This window comes from Ambystoma mexicanum, chromosome 6q (genome assembly GCF_040938575.1).
Source record: "Ambystoma mexicanum isolate Mex_15411 chromosome 6q, UKY_AmexF1_1, whole genome shotgun sequence".
NCBI lineage: Eukaryota > Metazoa > Chordata > Amphibia > Caudata > Ambystomatidae > Ambystoma > Ambystoma mexicanum.
Window position 1 is genome coordinate 762309422 of NC_090937.1, and position 22771 is coordinate 762332192.

General features: G+C 44.4%; 1 protein-coding gene across 6 annotated transcripts in view; it reads right to left on the reverse strand.

Annotated features, from left to right (window-relative positions):
* Positions 1-17157, reverse strand: part of TMEM154 (transmembrane protein 154) — a 412939-nt gene extending 395782 nt beyond the window's left edge. For 4 of the 6 annotated variants that reach the window (XR_011282263.1, XM_069631286.1, XM_069631285.1 and 1 more), the window contains exon 1: positions 16985-17157. Coding sequence is in view for 4 of the 6 variants with exons in the window: in XM_069631286.1 (XP_069487387.1) it covers positions 16985-17048 (64 nt within the window). In the remaining 2 variants the exon portion in view is untranslated. The remainder of the gene's footprint in view (positions 1-16984) is intronic. The other 2 variants (XR_011282262.1, XM_069631284.1) reach the window with 1 other exon arrangement.
* Between the last annotated feature and the right edge of the window lie 5614 nt (positions 17158-22771).

The window sequence follows — 22771 nt, forward strand, 5'->3', positions numbered from 1 at the left end:
GTACAGAGTAAGAAAGAGGTAACAAAGTGCAAAAGCAACATAATAGTACAAGCTCCGTAGAGGAGGGTAGAGATCGGAGTGGTTGCTTTGAAGTATGAAAGGCTAAATTGGCCTTGCCGGGTTTTGAACATGCGAATCACACTCAGATTACAACAGCATGCACTCAGCCCGCTGAGCTATCCTACCGGCTAGCCAGCAAAAGCATGTTTTCGTACTGTGGCATTGCAGTTTATTACTGGTGTTAAGACCAAAGGCAACATAAGTAATCTTACATTGCGGTGGGGTCATTCGTGCAGCCTGCAAGGCAATGTTTTTTTTTTTTTACTGTGGCATGACATTTTTTATTGCCGTTATGGAGCAAATACAACACGATGAGAGTTATTTTATGGGGACTAGGGGATTTGTGTAGCCAACAAGGATATGTTTTCTTACTGTGGCATGGCTTTTTTTCACTGGCATTAAGGCAAAGCCAAAAGGAATATGTTCTTCAATGGGGATACTGGCATGTATTGGCAGAACCAGCATAAGCATGCTTTGTTATTGTATCGTTACTGGCATTATGGACAAAGCAAACATGAGTATTTTCCTATGTTGGAATAGTGGCATATATAGGTGCACCAGAATGGACATGTGGGAGCACAATCAATATGAAAATGCTTTTTTACACTTGCAGAGGTCTGGCATATAGTGGGCAAAGGCATTATGAAAATTTGTTTGAAAATGCTCCTGTGCATTGTTGGTGGCTTGGCAGCTAACATACTTTTTATGTCTTGCCCTGCAAAACGGAATGTAAACTGTGTGGCTTTTTACCTAATTTATCATAGAACGTGTATTGAAAAATGCACTATTTTAACCGATTATTTAAAAACTTTTCTCAAGGAAACAACCCCCCCCCTTGATTGGTTCGCCCTCCCTCACTACTCTCTGTCACACCTGTGCATTTGGCTGGGGGCAGAACAAGAGCCCTTCGCTCTGTAGGCTCTTCTTAGTGTGGGCCCTACTAACGTCTCTGTTGAGTTGGGGTGAAAGATAGATCTAATGGGCCAAAGGAAGGCGTAAGATCTACTGTGTCTCCTGGGCTTCAGGCGGGGACGGTAGGATGGGGGCGAAGGATAATCAGTACCGCTATAGGTTCAATGTCCCATCTCACTAACAGTTTTCAAAACTGCCATCCAGCCCTCCCAAAAATGTTGAAGCTGGCTCTGCCCCTGCCCCAAGGGACAACCCCATCCGTGGAGTTTGATCCATAATCTGTCCCTGTCGACTGTATCAAATGCACTGGCCAGATCAATACTTGCCATGCGCAGTGGAGATTACTCTTTGAGCAAGGCTCTTTCCTTGAATTACTTTATGATAAAGCCGTTAAGGGACGATTGCAGTTCTTTCAGAAGCCTGTTTGGTGTTTAGTCGGATTGCCAATACCCTTTTACCCATGATCAATAGACCAGCAAATATCTTGGAAAAGGAGTCCAGAATTGAAATGCATCTATAATTTCATGGGCTCCGTAAGTATATTTAAAGAGATATCTTCGGCGGGAGAGCGGACTTCATCTTATTAGCGGCCAGAACTATTTTGGTGGGTGTAAAGGAAGGAAAGCATGACCAGGAGTAACTACAGTTGGAGCTCACGGTGTCCAGAACATACTTGCCTGTTTTTAAACCTGATAGAGAGATTGTATCCCACATGTTAGCCATCAAACCACACAACGTCTGCGAAGTGGGGGCGGATTCTTGAGGAGAGGATTTGGAAGATAGTGAGCAAACTAGATTAAACAGCTCTTTAGGCTGATTAAGGGCACTTTCTATATGCACTAGGGTATGAATGCTGTAGATACTGGTCTGGGAGATGTGATCTGGTACTGGAACATGCACTGTTGCCGCCACTTAGGGAGCCTGTGAACCGCTACTAAGGCATGCAATGATACTGTCGCTGGGGAATGAGTTGGTACCTGGTCATAGTAAGATGTTGAAATTTGATGGGATGAGCTAGTAGTTAGCGCACAGACATATTCCAGGTGTGCATAGAGGGCTTTGCTTAATACATTTTTATATGCTGCACAGACATGCATATAACCTATTTTCATTTGCAAAATGTATCCCCCTGAGCTGGCCATATACATGTCTATCTTAAGCGGGTGCATGCATTTGCTAGTGAATAGGATTCTGCACTTTAAGGAATATCAGAAGGATGTGTTTAAGCAATAAAACCTAAATCTTGACTAATTAAATTATTTGGACTACATGCCTTAAAATTCATCATGTAGTCCCCCCCTTCTTTTTAAAACATTGGGGAAATGCTCCCCTCAAACTAAGCATTAAAGGTTTGGGGTTACTCAGTGTGCTCACTCGTCCATGTGTGTCCCTGACTGCCATACAAAATATGGAAACCTTGTTCCAGCTTCCTCAATGTGCTAAAGTGTCTTTGTGCCCTACCATAACTAGTGTGATTTACCAGAATTGTGCATATAATAGAACTCTCACCCTATTTCTCACAAGAATTATTACTGAATGTTTGTGAAAAATTTGACTGGCAAACCCACCTTTCTAGAAGTAGAGACGTATTCTGGAATTCGGGCACATAAACCATAAAATAGGCCAATGAGTTGCAGCCATTAGCCCAGTACTGTATTGGGCTATATCCGGTTTATTGTGGGTTTTCTGTGTGAGTCACTCAAAAAATGTGGAATTGTCACATGTAGGTTCAGAAAATGCCATTAAAGCGCAAATGTTCATATGCAGTCATATACCACAAGTAAAACACCTGTGGTGTTTGCTCTGATTAGGCAGGTGCTAGAGGCCATCCTTGGAGCATCTGTTCCTTTGTCAGATGCCTGTTAACATGTAATGCACATATAACCTGCAAGAGATCCTGTAACTATTGCACTATTGCATCTGCTGGTTGGGCCCCTGCTGCTGACTGAGCCGGCAGACAAACTTGACTACTCCTGCCTGGATCTCTGATCTACTCTTAACTGTACTCCTTTTGCCTAGGCATACCCCACCCCTGATGAAAATCATTAGTGAAACGGATAGCCTCCTTAGAAGTACGATGACACAGACCACTTGATCCTTATTTACAGGCTATCGGCGACCATTCTCGTCAAAATGAACTTGGTGGCTACACTGCCCCTGAGACTACGTGGCTTGATAAAAGATGTAATGGCCTACAAAGACACATCTGCAGATGCAAAGTGGCCGAACCTTGGCCACCCACACACCAATGCTACCAAAGCATCCAGCAGCAGAACATTCTAGGAAGGTCAGAAACATATGCAGGCAAGACATGGCAATACTTAAATTGATGTGTGTTCAATGCCCTCTTGTATCAATGATCTGGAATTAGTAAAAGCTTAACAATGGGGCAATGCTGGGTCAATTAAATGAAAAGCTAACAAAAATGGAAAGTCTGAATACAATGCTACAAGGCCGTTTGGACAACGAAGCTGCAACGTCAGTACTGTGGCAAAACAGACTGAACGATGCAGCCATGAAGGACATTCTTGAAAAAGAAATGCTGATGGACGCCATGATCGGGTGCATGAAACAAATGACCGACATCTCAAAGTACAAGTCAACCATGGCCTCGGAAAAGAGTTGCAGCGTCTCAAACGCGACAACACAGGTAAACATGCTTACCAAGGCTCCTCCTATGTTTCACAACACGAATATACAGAATAATGATCTTCAAGCTACAAGTGCCTCATGAGGACTAATGAATACAATCCTTGAAGGAAATAACACACAGCCGCTCAACATTCCAAACAGGAAACTACCAGCTCAGAGTGCGAGCTCAAACTCGTTAGGCGCCAGTAACGCCCATAACATTGAGCGTGTAACTAAAGCACCCGTGATCTCTGACAAGCCCGTCAAAAAGGCAAACATAGAGTCTTCCGAAAAAGATCCCATGCAAAAGTCCCCAGTCCATGCACATTGTTCAACAGCAAAAATGTCATTTGGAATATTTAGTGGGGCTGCAAAAACCTTGAAAATTGCCTACGTAAAGCAGAAATCGCATGAGGCGGGTCTTGACCCAATCAAAAAAAAAGGAGAAAAAGAAAAACTGTGCGCCGACTAAAGTGACTAGCAACTCAAGAAAGTTTAGAAGAAATCTATCTACACCTGCCAAACCAAGTCTATTTGTATGAGAAAAAAATGGGGAGACCGCTAAATCAAGACAAATGGACGGGATGAAAATTGTAGAGGACATAACGACGAAAGTGCTCCCACCTAATCCAACGAAAAGACAAAGATTGGACTCTGATGTACAGTCAATCCACTCAGTGACGTCATCAGCAGAGCTATGCAACCTTTCGACTTACTCCGAAGAATACGAGGAGGAATACAGCACTGAGGGACACGAGACAAGCTCATCTTGCCTCAATGATATGGACAGGCAGGACAGAATGGCCGAGGAGCCAACCTCAAACCCTTGGATTGCAAAAACTCAAAATGGCGCAAAATCTGATGGCGAGGGAGCTCCGGGAGAAAGACAAAGAAGAGCTGGAACCAGACAAGAAAAGGTTTCGCCCGTAGTCAGTCAAGGAAGAGCTGCGGAAAGCCAATGATCGGTTGCTCAAGAAATGAAATTAAAGATGCCAGTGAAATTGAACCCAAAATTAACAGCAGCTCAGAGACAGAAGGAACTTAGTCAAGCCGAACAACAAAATCTGGTGGAGCCCAAGCCACTGACTTTGAAAATGTGTGTTTTGAATGTATTTGAGGATGATAATGATGTCAATTTAAACAGAGGAAACGTAATCTGACTTTTGCACTCAGTACCGGCTCTAGACATTTCTATCGTTGAATACATTTCAGAAGAGCAAGCCGCCAGAATCTATTTGCATATAAAGTCTCAGGCCGTACGCAAGACCATATTGGCCGCAAAAGAAGAATTGCTGTTTCTGGGCTTTGAGATTTCGGAAGTTATGCTTGAGACACAAACAAATCAACCCATAAACAACGATAATCACTCGAATGGGGTCACCAATGAGCAGCGCAGAGATGAATTAAGGCAACACCTGAATCTAGTGCCAAATTCACAACAATCATCTGGCAAAAGTAAGACTGGCGGGAGAAATCATTAGCTAAACCAGAGCTCCGTGGAAGCGTCCTCGACATTGATATCCTGGAACACACGAGGTTTCCGACATTTATATGACGATTTTCCTGTGGAATTGAGTAACAACTTCGCAATATGCCTCCAGGAAACATGGTTGAGAAGCCCTCCGGTGAAGATGGCTATGTGACTTTGTTAAATCCAGCAGGGAAAAACTCCCAGGGCCGTCCATTCTCAGGCCTAATAAACATGATAAAGATTGGGACAAACTGGGAAGTGATCGAATCTGAAAATCCAAACATTTTTGTTCAAAGCACGCTGATGCAACATTCTACTGACAAAACTTCTAAAGTGCAGCGGTTGTTGCTAATTAATGTGTACTGGAACCCAGTTCAGATAACTTCAGAAAGGTTTGTGTCATCTGTAATGATGATTATCGACAAACATCAACAAATTCACCATGACCTTCTCATAATTGTATGTGGCGACATGAACATTAAATGGTTCGACGCAAACGGAGACCGTATCATTGAGAGCAGGAAGGAAGGGCAAAATCATCATTCAAGAAGAGCAAAATGGGAAACCGAAATGGAGGCACGTGACTGCGACATGGCCAATGGACAGGTCAAGGGTGACATACCGCCTAATTACACCTGGCATAATATGGGCTATGAGAAGACACTGGACTATATCTGGCTATCAAATAAATGTTGGCACTAAATCTTGAGCTTGAGAACAAAACCGACAACAAACAGCGACCATGACGCACTGGTTATGGCCATGACCCTACCTCGAAAATTAGAAACATCGATATTGGTCCAATATTTGGAGGTAAATAATGGGCGAAATAGGCTCAGAATAAGCGACAAACAAATAACCCTATTGACCAATAATTTCCAAAGGCTGGACAAGTTTGCCAGAGCTTCATTAAAACACACTGCATTTCTTCCTCGCCAAAAGGAGAGATCTCTACTGAAAATCCAAACAACCAAAATACATACTCACGAATGGAGCATGAAGGTAAAAGAGGAAAAAAAGAAGGCGTCAAAAGAAATACGCAAATTAAAGCGCAAGGGGGAGTGGGTGCCCTTGCATCGATTAAACAACGGAAGCAAAAATATCGCAACTGGGTTAAAGCATTCGCCTTTTTGCGTGATCAAGAACGAGGCGAGGCTATGCTGGGACTAATAAAATCGAACAACTGTAGAGAGATTTGGCGCACCCTGAACAACTGCACTAGAAATCAAGCAGACAGAATGGCTAATGGGGTGGCTGAAAGCGACTGGAAAAAACACTAAAATAAAGTGTTCTCAAAGAGCAATGTAATAATGTCTCCAGCACAGGAGGAAGTGGCGGCAAGATGGAACTGCAGTAAGATCACCGAAGATATAAGTGCCGTAATCACAAAGCTAAAAAATTCGCAAGCAGCTGGGCCGGACGGCATTACCAACGTTATGCTTAAAAAAAACAAACATGAGTGGTCAATTTTTATTGCAAAATTGTTCGCTAGAATCGCAAAGCTTGGAATAATACCGGCTTCATGGACAACGGCGACAATAGTCCCGATTTTCATGAGGGGCAATCGGGCTGATCCAGCCAACTATCGCCCGATTGCCCTAATTGACACAATTGGCAAGATATTCGCAAACTTCTTGCAGCAGAAATTAACAGCCTGGGCAATCAAGAAAGGAATCACTGACTGTCGACAAACTGGATTCACAAAAGGCATCGGGACTGAAATCAATCTGACACTGGTAAATATGCTGAAATTGAAAGCTCTAGAAAAAAAGGTCAAAGCTTTTCCTAGCTTTCATTGATATACACCAAGCATTTGACACAATTAACCGCGAAATGCTGTGGCATAAATTAAAAAACTGGGACTGCCCGGAAAGTCTCTTACAGCCAATAAAAGCCCTACATACAACAACATCAATCTGAATAAGAATAAATGAAAAAGGAGAATTATCAAAAGCTATAAAGACGCCAAAGGGAGTGAAACAGGGCTGTCCAATTGCTGCATGTCTGTTAAAACTGTTCCTTGCTGATGTGCCTGTGGTCCTGAGTGACGTGAAGTGCTTCCCTCCAAAGATCAATGGTCACCACATCAACTGCATAACCTATGCGACGATTTAGTTTTGGTCGACACTACCCAGATAGGGCTGCAACGATTGCTTACGAAGCTGCAGTGTTACATGAACTACAACGATCTAAAAATAAATGTCACCAAAACAAAAATCATGAAAATTGGTCCATTAAAAGGAGCCAAAAACAAAAATTTCTGTTGAAGGATCGACAATACAGTAATCGAAGAAATTGTTGAAATCAGATACTTAAGGGTCCTGATCAATAAATCATTACGAGAATGGAGCTGGGTGCAAGACATTGTTCGACGCATCAAAACTTTGGCTCACAAGGCGCACGAATACATAGCCTATACGGAAAATTCACCCTAACACCAGTACGGACCTTTTATTTGCAAAATGTAATACCTGCTATCACTTTCGACTCTGAAGCAGGGTGGGACCATAGCATTTGGGCAAAATTGGAAGGGTTATTTTGGAAACGAGTATTAAAGCTGCCAAAATACATATCAATGACCATCATCAGACAGAGCTGGCATAAAATGAACTATATTTAAACGTGATTTGGAAATCGATGGCACTCTTAAGAAAGATGATAATCCCAAATCCTGAACCGGCGTACGAAATACTCGCTCCAAGCAACATACGACTGTATGCTGGAATGCTTTTGCAATGGGTCCAAGGACTAAAGGCGATTTTGCAAGCTGCTGACATACACAGCGATATGTTGGTGGCGCAACCGCAAATTGCAAAAAGAAAATTGAAACAATGGGCGTGGATACAAAACTTGACCAAGTTTGAAGGATTAGTAACAGTTCCAGAGCTCGGCCTACAATGAATAAACTGAACAAAATGCCAATGTATCTACAACAATTTCCGTCATGACATCATCGCAATGAATTTCTTCGATTACGATTGAACGCCATTAAAACCAAAGAAATGCTGCTATTGAGACACGATCAGGCTACCAAGGACGATGGATGTAGATACTGTGCGATCAAAACAGAATCTATAAAACACTTAATAACAGAATGTCTTATGCTCAATGATTTGAGAACTCTGCATCTTGGAAAATTCGCTCCCCTGAACATGAATATGAACGAGTGGTGGTTCCGTATACTAATTGGGGGCTCTGTGCACCTAACATGTTCAGTCATAAACTTTATGGATAAAATCATGAGTTATACTAAAATGGAAAGACCTGGCTGTTAAAGGGCTTAGAAATTAACAGTCGTGAAATGTGATATGTTGTGTTTAGAGTAAATCGGCTAATGAAATGAGGTAAATTGTAATGAAAGTTTGTAATAAACTATATGTTACAACAAAAAAAAAAAGCTTAAAACCAGAAATTATAGGTGTTTGGTTGTCAACTGGCCAAATATCAGTTGGCTTCTAATAGTAGACAGACTATTGTTACAAATACTTTGTACAGTACTTTAATTCATCTCATTGGAAGCTAGCTCTGGATCATCTGATGGATGGCACCATCCTGTAAAAACCTATGAGCGCTTTACGTTTGACTAGAGGAAATCGATTGGCAGCACCTAACACATGCTCTCTTACAAGAACTGATAGAACATTCCCTGTATAAAGATGAAAACATGTATCAAACATGTATGATATCAAATCTGTATCATAAAACCAGTGGGAAGATTAAACACATCTTTAATCTTGCTACTGTCATGGTTCAAAGGGGCCTACTCTGCCGGGGACTTTCCCCAGTACTAGCTGTGGGGAAACAAAGAAGGAACCAATTCCAACGGATGTTTAGAAAAGGTCACCTCTGAGGACGCAGGTACATGGCACTAATGGAGTTAAATAGAGTTGCAGGCTGGACACAAGAGCTTTTGACTGACTACTCGACAGAGGTACCATATAAATGTGCCCGGTGACTCACTCACTCTTTATAAATGCCTCTAGGGATTGTGCATTATCTCGGTAGCTCTCCTCTGAATTGTATATAATTTACAATTGCCATTCTGATTCTCTGGCCTTCGGAATGGGATACAATGATCTAGCTAAGACTTCGAAATGGTTTGCACAGTGATGGTGCAAATGTTTAAATTAGTGGTACAAACAAACCCAAAGGTATGTGGAAAGCCCATTTGGAGCGTAATAATCTAATGTTTAAACAGCTTATTGAGGCAACTTGTGCCTTCGATCACAGGTTTTGAGGAAAAGCAGTCTTACCAACAATAGAGGTTTATAAAGCTCTGGGAGATAGATATGTGATGAAGCCAATGGTTTCCCCTGGTGGTAACGTCCTCCCATTTGGCATGGGGACGGAAACTGCTACCTGATCCTGACCCTGGGAGCGGTTATATGAGGGAGGATCACATGGGAGAAGACAACTACCGGGAAGATGTCATGACTATATTGGATGAGACACGGTATCCCCCATTTGCCCATGAAAAAAACCCATTGATACTCAATACCCTAATGGCCTGTTGCCATTTATCTGTTCCCCCCTTTAGGAAAAGTAGAGAAACCTTTTCCCAACACCCTTCAGACCAACCTCCCATTCCTGGTGTAAAAAGTAAGAGCTCCAAGAATACTTTTTTCAGTTCTTACTCCCCTTCATATAGAACTGATCTGTGACATGGAATCATTGAAAGAGATTTTCCAAACACTATGCATCAGTTGACATCGATGGATTCCATTTTCCACAACCACCTAAGTACTGGGATGAGGAGGATGAAGGAAATGATACAGAACAGAAAGAGCCTCAAGCTCAATGAGCATGCTGGCTGTTTTCCGAACACCTTGGCGCGCAGGACATTTAAAGATGGAAATCAAACTATGAGCAGCTGTTCAGGAGATGACGCTGCATCTCCCTCAGAGGCGTGTGGAAGTTGGAGACACAAGCCGGTATGCCAGAGCAAATATGCTCGCCAGCAGAAAAGGAAAGTGAAATTGCGAGAGCAGAACGTGCCGTTGAGATGCCAGGAACCACGATAGGATTCTGGGGCACGCGGCAGCTGGAAGAAGTAGCGTTACCCTTACTAGGACCTGAATGAAAGCAGGCGTGCAGAAATTAAGCCATGAGAGAGATGTCAGAGCAGCCCAGAGTGGAAAGCAAGCAACAGGGCTCTGCCGCATAAGTGCAAATGGGACCGAAGACACTGCACAGAGCCGGGGGAGTCAGACCAAGCAAAGTGGGGACCCAGTGGTGTTCCGATGACCAGCCCAAACACAAACTGAACATTGTAAAGCTGCAGTGACAGAAACAATAAGAAGATTGTTTGCAAGTCAAAAGGGCAGAGTACAAACATGGACGCAAAAACATATAAGTGCATGGAGTGCCGATGTGGGGAAAGCTTAAAACAAACATTGAAAGAGGTAAATATACCAGACAAATAAAGGTGTATACAGTTTTAGATGTAAAGAGGAACTGTAATAAATGAGAAGTAGAGAAGTCCTGGCAGGGTAGTATACCAGGCAGTTGAAAGTACATGAGAAGTCCTTGCAGGGAAGTATACCAGGCAGTTGAAAGTACAAGTGGGGTCCTGGCAGGAAACAACACCAGACACTTGCAAAGGCAGGGGTGTATACCAGGCATTTGGAAGTGCATAAAGAGTACTGGTAGGGGAGTATACCAGGCAAATTGCAAATCTAAAAGAGGTGTCAAGAAAGGAAAATATTTGTTGAACAAAGAAGGAATTTTTGATAAGAAGGATTTACAAGGCTAAACCGCTTTGTGCCTAGCAGGATTGTTGTGGGCCAAGAAAGACGAAAAGAACTGTTATACAATTGCAGAATCCAGGGGAACGGAATGACCCTCTGGAACGAAGATCTTTTCATCTTGGAGAACATTTTCCATTGGAGCTATTCTTATTTATGAACACTTTTTGCAAATACCAGGTTAAAGACATTTCCCTTCTCACTTTATTATTTTGTTTGTAGTGTGAGGGTCAGGATAGAATGTTCGTACACAAAGGCGGCTTTTTCATTTCTGACATCCTGACACAGACAGATCCTTTGTTTTTGGTTATAGGTATGGAAACTCATCTATACTTTATTGGCTTCACCTTAATGCTTCAAAAGCATTACATTCCAAAGAGGGGGCAATTTAGGAATTGGCTTGTGGTATGAGTGGACAGAGGACAAAATGTCTAGCTCATGTTAAATTATACCTCACAGTTTTAGACTTCCCTGTATTACCAATTTTAGCATTGCATCAACATCTAGTCCACAGCAAATTCAATTAATGGGCAACGTCACATATCCTCTCTGGTAAGATCGGAGCTCTTAATCATTAAATTATCTGTCAATCAAAAACACATGGGGCAGTGAACCTTATTTTAATGCTCATCACCAAGTTCAGACTGAATATTCTCTGGCTGGTCTCCTTACCTCAAAATGGTCCCCAAATTAATCTAACAAGTGTTTCTTTTGCCAAGAAGTTGTTGGACATGTGAAGCATTTTTTATTAGAATTTCCACTGTACCGTAAAGCGAGTAAGAAATATACCCTGCATTAAATAACTGAAAATCTAATTCAGGCTTGCACAGAAGCATTAGTCTTTTTGAAACTGCTTACTGGGGACAGTGATGGCAGTCTAAAACGATTTTAATTGTGTGTGGTATCTTAGAATGAATTATCTTAAATTAACATTCTAATTTTATTATACAGAGTTTTGATTTTAAGGATCTAATTAAGTGAGATTTTCAACACTATTGCTTAAATTATACATATTTATTTGGTAATTAAGAGTGTACAACAGCTTTGATTGATAGAGTGCTTTTTTGATTAATCCTCTTCCCTCTTTTAAGATTGTATTTGCTTGATTGTGTGATGCTGTCCACTTATTGATCATGGTAGTCTATTTTTATCATTTTATTTTGTTTTAATGTTTTATAGAATGTGTTATTTCTGAATAAATATTGAATTGGTAGTGGTACAATCTGATTTATAGTCAAAACACCTTTAAGAAGGAAGTGACATATGCAAATTGTGGGTACACAATTGACCAAAAGAGGCAGAGCATCCCACTAGGCTCATGCCAGAAGAGAAAAGGAATGGATTCAAGAATGAGGGCAAATATGGGTAGGTCTAGCCAATAGAAACTGGGAGTTGGAGTGTGAAGATGTGTGGCAAAAGAGCTGCGGTCATAAGTACATTACAATAAGCACAGAGGAGCGAACCTGTACTCTAACATGAAAGGCAGGCAACCAAAGGATGAAAAAGGAGAGGAAAAATGTATGGATTCAGAAAAGAAGACACACTGGGCCTCATTATGAGTTTAGAGTTATTATCCATGCTAATTCCTCCAATTAAAATTACAGTTACCACCATTGGTAAATGTAGAATGTCAGTCTGATTATGAGGTGGAGTTTATTTTTATCCGGAAGTCCCAAAGGACTAAATTGGAAAAGGAGCAACTACCTCCAGGACTTATTTCACTAGTAGTAATTCCATTACCTTGTGGTCTCAAAGGTGAGCAGAAGTGGTAAGATTGCTGGATCTAGGAAGGATGGGAAGCGATTGATAGCAGCTGCTGTAAAGTTGGCCAGACAAAACTAAATAAGTCGTTTGGGCTCTGAGTTAGGAGGCAAGGAAGAAAACAAGGATGCTGCAAGTGGGTTTGGTAATACTGGGGGTTCAATGGAAGGAAACAAAGGGAAAAAATAAAGCTGATGAACTAGATAAACATACAACAGTCTAGTTCCTTATTTGCTAAACTATTACCCAAAAAAGCCCTGCTTTTCATTTTAAACAAGTGATGTGTAGTGTGACGAATCCAAGGATGTCGTCCCTTCTCCCAGAGGGGAGAGCCCTACCCATGTGGCCAGGGTAGTGCGGCCACAGTCCAATAGTTCCCCTGGGGGTGGGGCACCATGGGAGGATCACATGGGGAGGGTTAACCCCCATGGCAGGAGGGACGACAGCCAAGGAGAGATGCGGTATAACCGTGACAATATCCCAGCTTCATCAACCGCCTGGGAAACTGCGAGAGCTCCAGGACTCGAGACGGAACGCTGATGCCAAATCCGAGAAGGAGAATGAAACAGCAAGCGAGCGACAGAAAGTCAGAAGACAGTCCTGAGAGAAGGCGAGCGAGGATGCTTCCAAGAAGCAGACTGGACCTCCTGAAGAGCAGTAGAACACCACGCATCCCAAGATTGCTATGAAGTAGAAACAAGGTGTGCGAGTGGGACCTGAAGAGGTGGTGGCAGCAGGAGAGGGGAAACGAATACCCAAAGCAGAGGAAGAGGTCTGGGACCCACATACAGTGACTTTACAAAATAAAGTTAAATATGGTAATACTTGCAGGCGAGTGAACCTAGTTTACCAGAAAGAAGATTTGCAGAAAACTGCCGAGTATGGGACTTTCACCTTACAGAACAATGCTGAGTATGGGACTTGCACCTACAAGTCGGGTATCTATAATCAAAAGTCACAGTGTATGCTGAAGGATAAAGGTGACTGTGTTTGAAGGAAAATTCACCAATAGTAGTACTTGGCGGGCGAGTAAACCAAGTCTACTTAAAGAAGATATACCGGAAGCAGGCGATTTGAAGACTCAGATTCACGCATCAATTCTTCATCTCCATAGTCCCTGTACCTGGGTGAAGAGTAAAACCATTAACTGGGCATAAGAGAAAAGGGAAGCAACCATTACCTTGATAAAACCTTTGAACATGTAGGTTTCATACCCACAGTACCTGGAAGAGGAGTACCCAGGTTGACTGTGAATACAGAAGAAAGCAAACTACGGGAAGGGAAGCATTCCCTCAGCGGGTTTTGTTTATGAGGAAGTAGTCCAAACTAGAAAGTCACAGTACCTGGGAGAAACTTAACTGTTTCAATGGCTTTTTATGCCAGAAGGATTTTTGTCTCATGCTTCGATCTGGCTCAGTGTTCTGGAATTCTGCCTTGTTTGGGAGGAATGTTTGGGGTAGGTGCTGATGTCGACCAGGATGAGGGCCTTGGAACCTGTGAGATTCATGAAGGACCAGGCCGCCAGTCTCAGCGGCAGTGGGGTAATTAGCAGGGATGGGAAAGAGGTAAAGAAAAGCAGAGTTTTTAGAAGCTTCTAGAACTTAAGAAGGTCCGGCTCAAGTCTGAGAGGGGCAGGGAGGCTGTTCCAAAAAGAGGCACCAGCCGAGGAGAGAGAGCGACCCCTCGCTCTTTGCTTGGAGAAGTGTTTGACAAGCAGCGAGTTGGAGTTAGAGGAGCGGAGGGCTCAAGCAGGGGGTATTTAGGGAGGGACTTTTGGAGATAGAGTGGTCGCAGGCCCCGGAAAGCCTTGTGGATGATGCAGAGGGTCTTGAATTTGACCCTTGCTGCCAGCAGGAGCCAGTGGAGAGATTTTAGGGCTGGAGAGATAGTGCAGCAAAGCCGGTGGGCGACTCTTTCCAATGATACTCAATGGAACCTTTCTGTGATCCACAGTTCGATGCAAGTCTTACCCTTAGATTTCCAGTGCATGGCAATTGGCTGTTTGGCTAGATTAAAGCCTGTCTTGTCAATTTCCAAAATCATGTTCTGGCATCTTAAATCATTAAGGATTATCGGGCAAAGGTTGGGTAGACATTTATGCTCACAGTAGGACATTCCAAAATGCCAGTTTAGGGCACCATGCATTTCCAGCTAAATGAATCCTCTGTAAGGGACAGCTTTCCCTAGCAACCAGTGTAGTTTTAGGGCCGTAAGCTATACATAGCTCCAATCTTCATTTGTGTCCTATTAAACTGTAACTGCGCAGGAGAGAGCTCTTCTCCTCCATAGACATAGCAAACTGCAGTCCCGTTCAATGAATGAAAATACTTTTCTTAGATGGCCGGAAAAGCGAAATGAAGGGAAGCTGTTGCCATGGCGGATACCGCCGCTGCAACAATCAGTTAAGTCGGGCTGGTGAGGGGTGTTGAAAAGAGAACGAAAAAAAAGGAGGGTGGGACAAGATGGCGGTCCGGAGCAGGGGAGGCAGCCTGCGGGTTCGGTGGAACGCGGACTGGGATCATCGGTTTCAGTCCATGATCTGCAGAGCCTGATTGGCTGCTACACCACACCTCAGGTGCTAAATGCAGTTCACTGACAGAAATGTTAAATCTTGCATTTATTGATGGCACTAATTCTAGTAGCGACGACAACGTGTTTCGAGCCTTCCAGGCAATTTGTCCAGGCATAATATTCACCTGACAGAAATTGTCTCCCTTTAAGTATTCAAATTGATATTTTTCACTTTCACATTCTATGCAAAAAAATGAATTTGGCAAGGTCAGAATCAATAACATTGCTCACACTATTGCCCGCCTCATAAATTATTTTGCAATGAAAATGTGGCTCCAACCTCATTCATCTTTTACTGCTGTTGATCTTACACTGTAGATCCTGGAGTCTCTCTAAAAATGTCTGAACCCATTTCTTTATATATGCACAGTGAGAAATGGTTTCCCCTCTCATAAAAGCCATTTGACTTTCCCAGACCCTTATCACACTTTCTAATGACTCACAGTTGATGTACAGGGATTGTTTGCCCCCAATCCTATGATCCCCAGAGTATGGGCAGTCATCTTCCTCGATATCTGGCAAATTCAACAACCTATCAGTAAAGGCACTACAAAGGACCCTTAGCAAAACTAAATGCGGAAACTGTGCACACTATACACACTCAGATGTAAGTGTGTACTAATCCCCTACTGCAACACAGTCCATGACCCTAGGGTTACATATTTAAAAACATGCTGTAAGAGCCAGATATCAGCCTCGAAAGTTCCTCTTCAAATATTTTTATTTTATTTATTTATTTATTTATACTGCGCTGGTAGCCCGTGGGCATCGGGCACACAATTACACGGAGGGAATGACCATTAAAGACAGGGCAAGCAAGGTACCTGATTCAAAGAAAACGGCACGGGTAGGAGCATACCCATGTGCTTCCCAATGTAACGCCTTGAAGTATCTAGACTGCATTAGGCGCTGTCAAAATCACCAAATAAAAACAAAAAAGTGAAACACTCAGAGGTGGAAAAAACACCCTGACATGGCACACTGTCCAACCAACGTTCGGTGACATCTGCCTCCCCTCTTTGCGTGCCCAGTCTTCTTTTGGTGTATTACCAGCCTTGGCAACAGAGGTACGTACCAGACCTAGGTATTGCCTCACAGACCCACCCTGCATGCTTGGAATGGACAGTGTCACCAGCAGCAAATGGGCCACTACCACTCTTGCAGCAGGCGACTGAAGCGCAATCACAGGACATGATGGGCTTGAAAAGTGGCCGCAGCGGGAAGCTGGCCCCGTCAAGCCTTCCAGCGGCGTCCGAGGGCACTGGACTCAAAATGCTCTACGAGTCACATTGTTCTGTGCCACCAAAAACTCACTACACACTAAACTTCCAAGAGACCCCTAACGTGAAATAGAAGTGACACTATACGTGGAGAACACCCAAAATCAAAGAAAAAGAAAACAGACCCCAAAAGGAAACTATTCTCCTCTCTTAGACAAGCATATCACTTTGCTCTCCTATAACAAGTACAGACCCGATTCCTCTTGACTGGGGTCCTAACATGTGCATATTGAATTCTGTAACCACGCGAACCCACCAATAACAAACGCGCTCTCCCCTGCCACTGTTTCAATATGCACCCCCCCCCCCCCCCATCTACACAATACACCACAGAGATACACAGAGCAGCCGCACCATGCACCAAAAGATCCGGACACAAATAAACGCTCGAGGTTCTACACACAAACGCGGTGGCAGAACAACAGGCAGGAAAGTGCTTTAAGCATCAGAAAACACGGGTTGTCTCTCAGGGTGTTGCCCAGCCAGGCTGCTAGCTCTGGGCATATAACCCGTGTGCGCATAGTTCAGGCTCAAAAGAAGAACCGTTCGCTTACCTGGGATGCATAATCCCGCGGCCAGTAAAAGGCCGAAGCATAAGGCACAGTTCTGTTTCCGCATGTTACTCTGCTCTTCTCAGGAAAGGTCCCACATTGTCTCTTTGCCCATCTCCCTGCAAAGAGGAACGTACGCGAGCATTTCCTGTTTCCTGTTAGTATATCAGGGCTGATTGTCTTAAGAGGTCTATGTGACAGGCTTTTTTTATCATTAGGAAGTGATGCAACACAGTCCGGGCTTGTTGCACTTACAATGACTAAAACTCTCTTTTTATCGTTTGCTCGGTGTGAATCACCTGCAGCAGTGGCTGTGCCCCGTCCTGCACAGGCATGTCAGACACCCAAAGCGTGGCCTCGGAATGTACACTCCCTTTAGTGTTTGCCTGCTCTGATAAAAGAAACACTTTGGTTAGAGGGACATTATTGCTAGGTTGATCTGAAATTCACCCGAAAAAAACAGATTAAAGACAGGACCGGCTGAAGATGTGTTAGGGATCATGGGGCCTCGTTTCACTCCGATGTTTGGGGGGGGGGGGGCTTGCCTACAGTTCGGGGGAACAGTTTGAGGCACCCTTGAGGGGCTTAAAAATAATGGATGGCTCGGAATGCAGCGAAGATGTTAATCGCTGCAGTTTATCACAGGGCAGGCAGCTAGCGAGAGTTTAAAAGGGACAAGATTCTTAAAAAATCGTGTAAATGAAAAAAGCGCTTTGTTCATTTGTGCTCATTGCTGAAATGTGCGTGCCTCCGTATACCCACAGGTGACCTGCGCATTTCAGGGGAGGAAGGACAGTGGCACAGAGATGTGTTTCCAGCTCCATTTCAGATATTAGTGAGCCCCGAGACGAATGTATGACAGTTGGCGTTGCTAGTGGGGTGCTGAGGGGGCTATAGCACCGGATCTTTTGTTTGTAGCCCCAGATAGAAGCCCAGGGACTACAACCAAAAGGCTACAGCTAGCGCCCAATCCCGCCAGTCCCGACATTAGTTTAGCCCCTGATCTTTTCCAGACCTTCCAACACCCCTGCATTTAACCAAGACGGGCGGTTTGTGATGTGCACCTCCCACTGGGAATTTTGAAACGGGCTCTCCTTTCTCAGCATTTAAAAATGTATCCCATTTGTGAATTCAGGATGTGCTTTTTAATGCTCAGAAACACCCCTTATTTGCGCAAATGTGCAAAAGTGGGAAAATGGGCATCTGCATGAGGGCATTTTAAATGCGCTCATTCAGATGCCTCTTTTTTTCTAGCGCCTCTCATAATTTACGCCCAAAAAGCTTTCAGAATCTGGCCATAAATGTCCACTGAAAAGCTAGTAACTGCTCTTTGTCAGCAAGGTGCTAATGCAGACGAAACGAGGTGATAACAATGCTGCTGGATGCCAAGCACCACCAAGGCAGCCTGTAACGTGCGTGTGGCAAAGCGCACATTTAACACAATCAATGAAAGATATATGTTGTTGCGTAGTTAGGCTTAAAACACGAGAGCATCTGCCCCGGGCCACCTGAGGCTTGGGCCCATTTTAACAGAAAAAGTTGGATGGCCCTGACGTCAATCTTGATTATATGGACACTATTGTTACAGTGCAAATAAACACAAACTTTAGCCTGTTACAATTCAGACAAAGTCATAACTCAGCCACCGCCAGCCATGCACAGCTCATGAGGTCTCAGGGTGTGCTCGTTAATATGGAGAAGGCAGCTCTTTAAGGAAAAAAGGCCTTGCTCAGGCAGGGCCAACTTTAGGCATGGGCAGTCTGTGTAATAGCCCTGGGCCCAATACTCATGCGGGGGCTGCCACGTATATACAGAGTAACATGGTTGTATTTTGCAGGGCTCCTTTTTTCTGCTTGTGCCTGACAGACCAATCGACTTCAATCCCGCTGTGATGATCTGGAAACAAGTAACCGCCAGGGGGCTCATAAATACTAGACTGCTAGTCACTCTTTGTTTTAGTGAAGCATTGTAAGTGGAAGCTATTCATAAGTAATACATTACTTAAATAACCATTGCTTTAGACACGATTTACTAACCGTTCCTTGATGAGAACTGGAAAAAGGATGGTGAGTAGGGGAAAAGAGTCATGACGATTTGCAAAGGATGTGAGAAGAGAGGCGGTTGCTGTTCTATAGACTGGAACGATAATTCTTCTTGATACTGGCCCTGAGATAATGTAACTAACGTTTGCAGACCTGTGAAATTGCTTACTCTCACTGCCTCACGGCCTAACCTAATAGACTATGGGCCTCATTACACGTTATGCGGTAAGGGATTACCGGCACCGGTAAGGGCACCGGTGCCGGTAATCCCTTACCGCCCTACTACGAGGTCCATCAGCGGGTCCCGTCCATAATGTGTGGTCAGACCACACATTAAGACTTCCATTGGCGTTCCCTCAGCACAATGATGTTGGGGTCTTTCCAATTTACCATCTTTAACTGGATGTGGCAGTTTATTAATTTAGGCCTGTTACCACATTTTAGTGTCTGGGAACGAATAAACGTTTGTGCATTAAAGACCAGTAGGCCTGGGGGAACAATAATAACAATACCCAACATGGGTGGCGTAAAGGACATTGTCCATGGTGTGGATTTGAAAAACATGGTCTAAACCCAAAAGAGTGCCCAGCTGTTAGGGGAGATGTAGAAATGTGGCATTATGGGTCATTTAGCTAGATTTTGTAAAGTCAATCCATATTTAACAGTTGGGGAGATAAGCGTGAAGGATACAGAGAATGGCAGTCATGATTGGTCAAACAAAGTGGTCCATATTGTGGGGGAGGTGGGTGATGACGATGAAGGGGAGTATGTACCTCCTGAGGTGGACATGGTCATGGCAGGAAATGTCATCAGAGCTCTAGAAGATTCAGGGTTGCCACATACAATCATTTCGGAAGCGAAATACAAAGAAATCTGTGGAGAAAAAAAACACACTTTATACACAACACAGACATACAACCTAAGGCATATAGGGGTGGAAAATAGATCCAAAATGTTTTGTGTGGTGTGATATTGCACACAGGGACAAACACATTTATGGTAAGGTGTATGTGGCTATCAAAGGGGATTGTTTGTTAGGGTGGAAACACAGAGGAACGTTGGGATTAGAATTTCACCCGGGTAAGGAGTCACAAGTATGCACAGTTGGAAGGAATGCTTCCGAGAAGTTCAGTGGTGATATGGGAAAAAGGTTCAGCAAGGTTTTTCATAATGGCATTGGAAGACATAGAGGTTATGTAAATAGAATTCAGTTACTGGAAAATGCTATTCCCAGTGACAGTAAAATGAGGTACCTGCAACTGAGTGTGAGGGAAAAGGTGAGATTGGAATTGAGGAATCTTTGTGAACAGGGGGTAATTAAACCCATAGAGAGTAGTGTGTGGTTATCACCTATTGTAGTCACACCACGTCCTGATGGCAGGATAAGATTATGTGTAGAGTTAAGGGATTTAAAGAAGAATATTCTAGTGAACAGGCACCCGGTACCCAAAGTGGGTGAAATGTTATCCACCATGGAAGAGGCTGAATCCATCCATCGTGCTGCTCCCACTTGCGGCTACACAAGCTCCTGCACAGCCCTGAAACATGCTGGATTTGTGAAAGGTAAGCGCTGCTGTGCCTGCATTTATTTCAAAAGACAAAAAAAACTAAAAAAGAAAGAAAGAAAGAAACATTTGAGTGCAGCGATTTGCACACAGTTATTCATCCTTGCCCTGTTGGGCCTTGTGCTGCAGCTGCTTGCTGTTATGATATGATATGGCATTTGTAACGCGCCTATACACAAGTGTTTCAAGTGTTTCAAGGCGCGACGAGGCAGGGATGGGGGAACAAGGGGAAGACAGACAATGATCCTACTAGGCCAGGTGTCATTCAGATCGCGCAAGTGCAGGGGTAGGGGGAAGGGAGAAGTGCAAGGGGGGAGGGGAGAAGTGCAGTACAAGGTAAGTAGAGTAAAATAAATAAATAAAGGGCCAGCTGGTGGCAAGTGCAAGGTAAGTGCAGACAAGTGCTGGGAACGGGGGCTGTAGGGATACAGAGACAGTCCCGCAGTGCAGGGGTTGCCAGGGAGGCAGTGCAAGTGGAGAGTGGCTGGGCCCAGGACCGAGGTCGGCGAGAGTGGCCCAGTTGCAGATTCGGTGCAGATTCAGCGCAGAATTATCAGGGGAGAGGGAGAGAGAAAGCAGAAGCAAAGAGGAAGGTTTTGAGGTGCTTCCGGAACCGGAGATGGTTCTCCTCAAGTTTCAGGGAGGCAGGAAGGCTGTTCCAGAGGGAGGCCTCTGCCGCGGAGAGAGATCTACCCCCAGCTCGTTGCTTCAAGAAGCGCTGACCCTGAGGGAGTTGGAGACGGATGAGCGAAGGGCTCGGGAAGGAAGTTATTTAGGAAGAGAGAGTTGAAGGTATTTAAGCCCCAGGCCCCAGAAGGCCTTGTGGACAATGCAGAGGGAACTTTATCCTCGCAACCACTGGGAGCCAGTGTAGAGACTTCAGTGCTGGAGAGATACGGTCCCTGGTCTTGAGGCCAAGGACAAGTCTCGCAGTTCTGTTCTGGATGAGTTGCAGAGGGCGGAGAGTGGAGGCAAGCAGATTAAGATAGAGGCTGTTACAGTAGTCCAGCTTTGAGAGAACCAGGGCTCGTGAGACAGTGAGCTTCTGGGGGAAGGAGAGGAAGGGAAGAATACCCCTGAGGAGGTGCAGCTGGTAGTGTGACTTCTTAGAGATGTCAGATATATGAGGAGAGAAGGAGAGTGTGGAGTCAAAGATAACCCCGAGGTTTTTTGCCTTGCAGGTAGGAGCAGGAAGAGGGCCAAGAGAGGCCGGCCAGAGAGCTGCAGGGAAGGAGGGAGTGGGTGTGCCGATGAGTAGAATCTCAGTCTTACTGGCATTAAGGCAGAGGTCATTGGCGGCACACCATTCCTGGATAGCAGACAGACAGTCAGAGATGAGGGAAGGAGAGGAGGAGGCCAAGGGTAGCCTGAAAATGAGTTGGGTATCGTCCGCATAGAACTGAAAGTTGGGGCAGAGAGCGGCGATGCGGTGGGCAAGGAGTGCCAGGTACTGGTTGAACAGCCAGGGGGAGAGATCTGATCCCTGGGGGACACCACAGGTGGAGAAAAAGATGTCAGAGAGGAAGGACCCCAGTTGGACCTGGGAGGGTCGATTGGAGAGGAAAGAGGTCAGCCACGCCAGAGCCTGACCAGTGATACCCAGGTTATCACGGAGACGGTTGAGCAGGATGGCATGGTTGACAGTGTCAAAGGCAGAAGAGAGATCGAGCAGAATGAGAACACACAGAGTGTTGGAGTTAAGGTTCAAGAGTAGGTCCTCACGGATGTTCAGGAGAGCAGTTTCCGTGCTTCTGGCAGCTTTGAATCCAGATTGATGGTCATGAAGACTGCCAACAGATTCAGCATGGAGGATAAGCTGGGAGATGGCCAGTTTCTCCAGGAGCTTGGCCAGGAAGGGAGTAATGGAGATTGGGCGATAGTTAGCCGGGCAGGAGGGGTCAGAAGAGGGTTTCATAAGAAGAGGGTGCACAAGGGAGTGCTTAAGGGGGGATGGGAAGACTCCAGAGGCGAAGGAGTGGTTGCAAAAGTCATCCAGGGCAGGAGCCAAGGAGTCAATGTGGTCCTTGATAGTTTTGGAGGAACAGGGGTGAACCTGTTTAGACGAGACCTTCATAGATCGGACTTGTCTGGAAACCTCGTCAGCAGAAAAAAGGGGAAAGGCAGAGAAGGAGGGAGGAGGGGTGGCTGCAGAACGGACAGAGGAAGAGCCAGGAAGAGAGGGA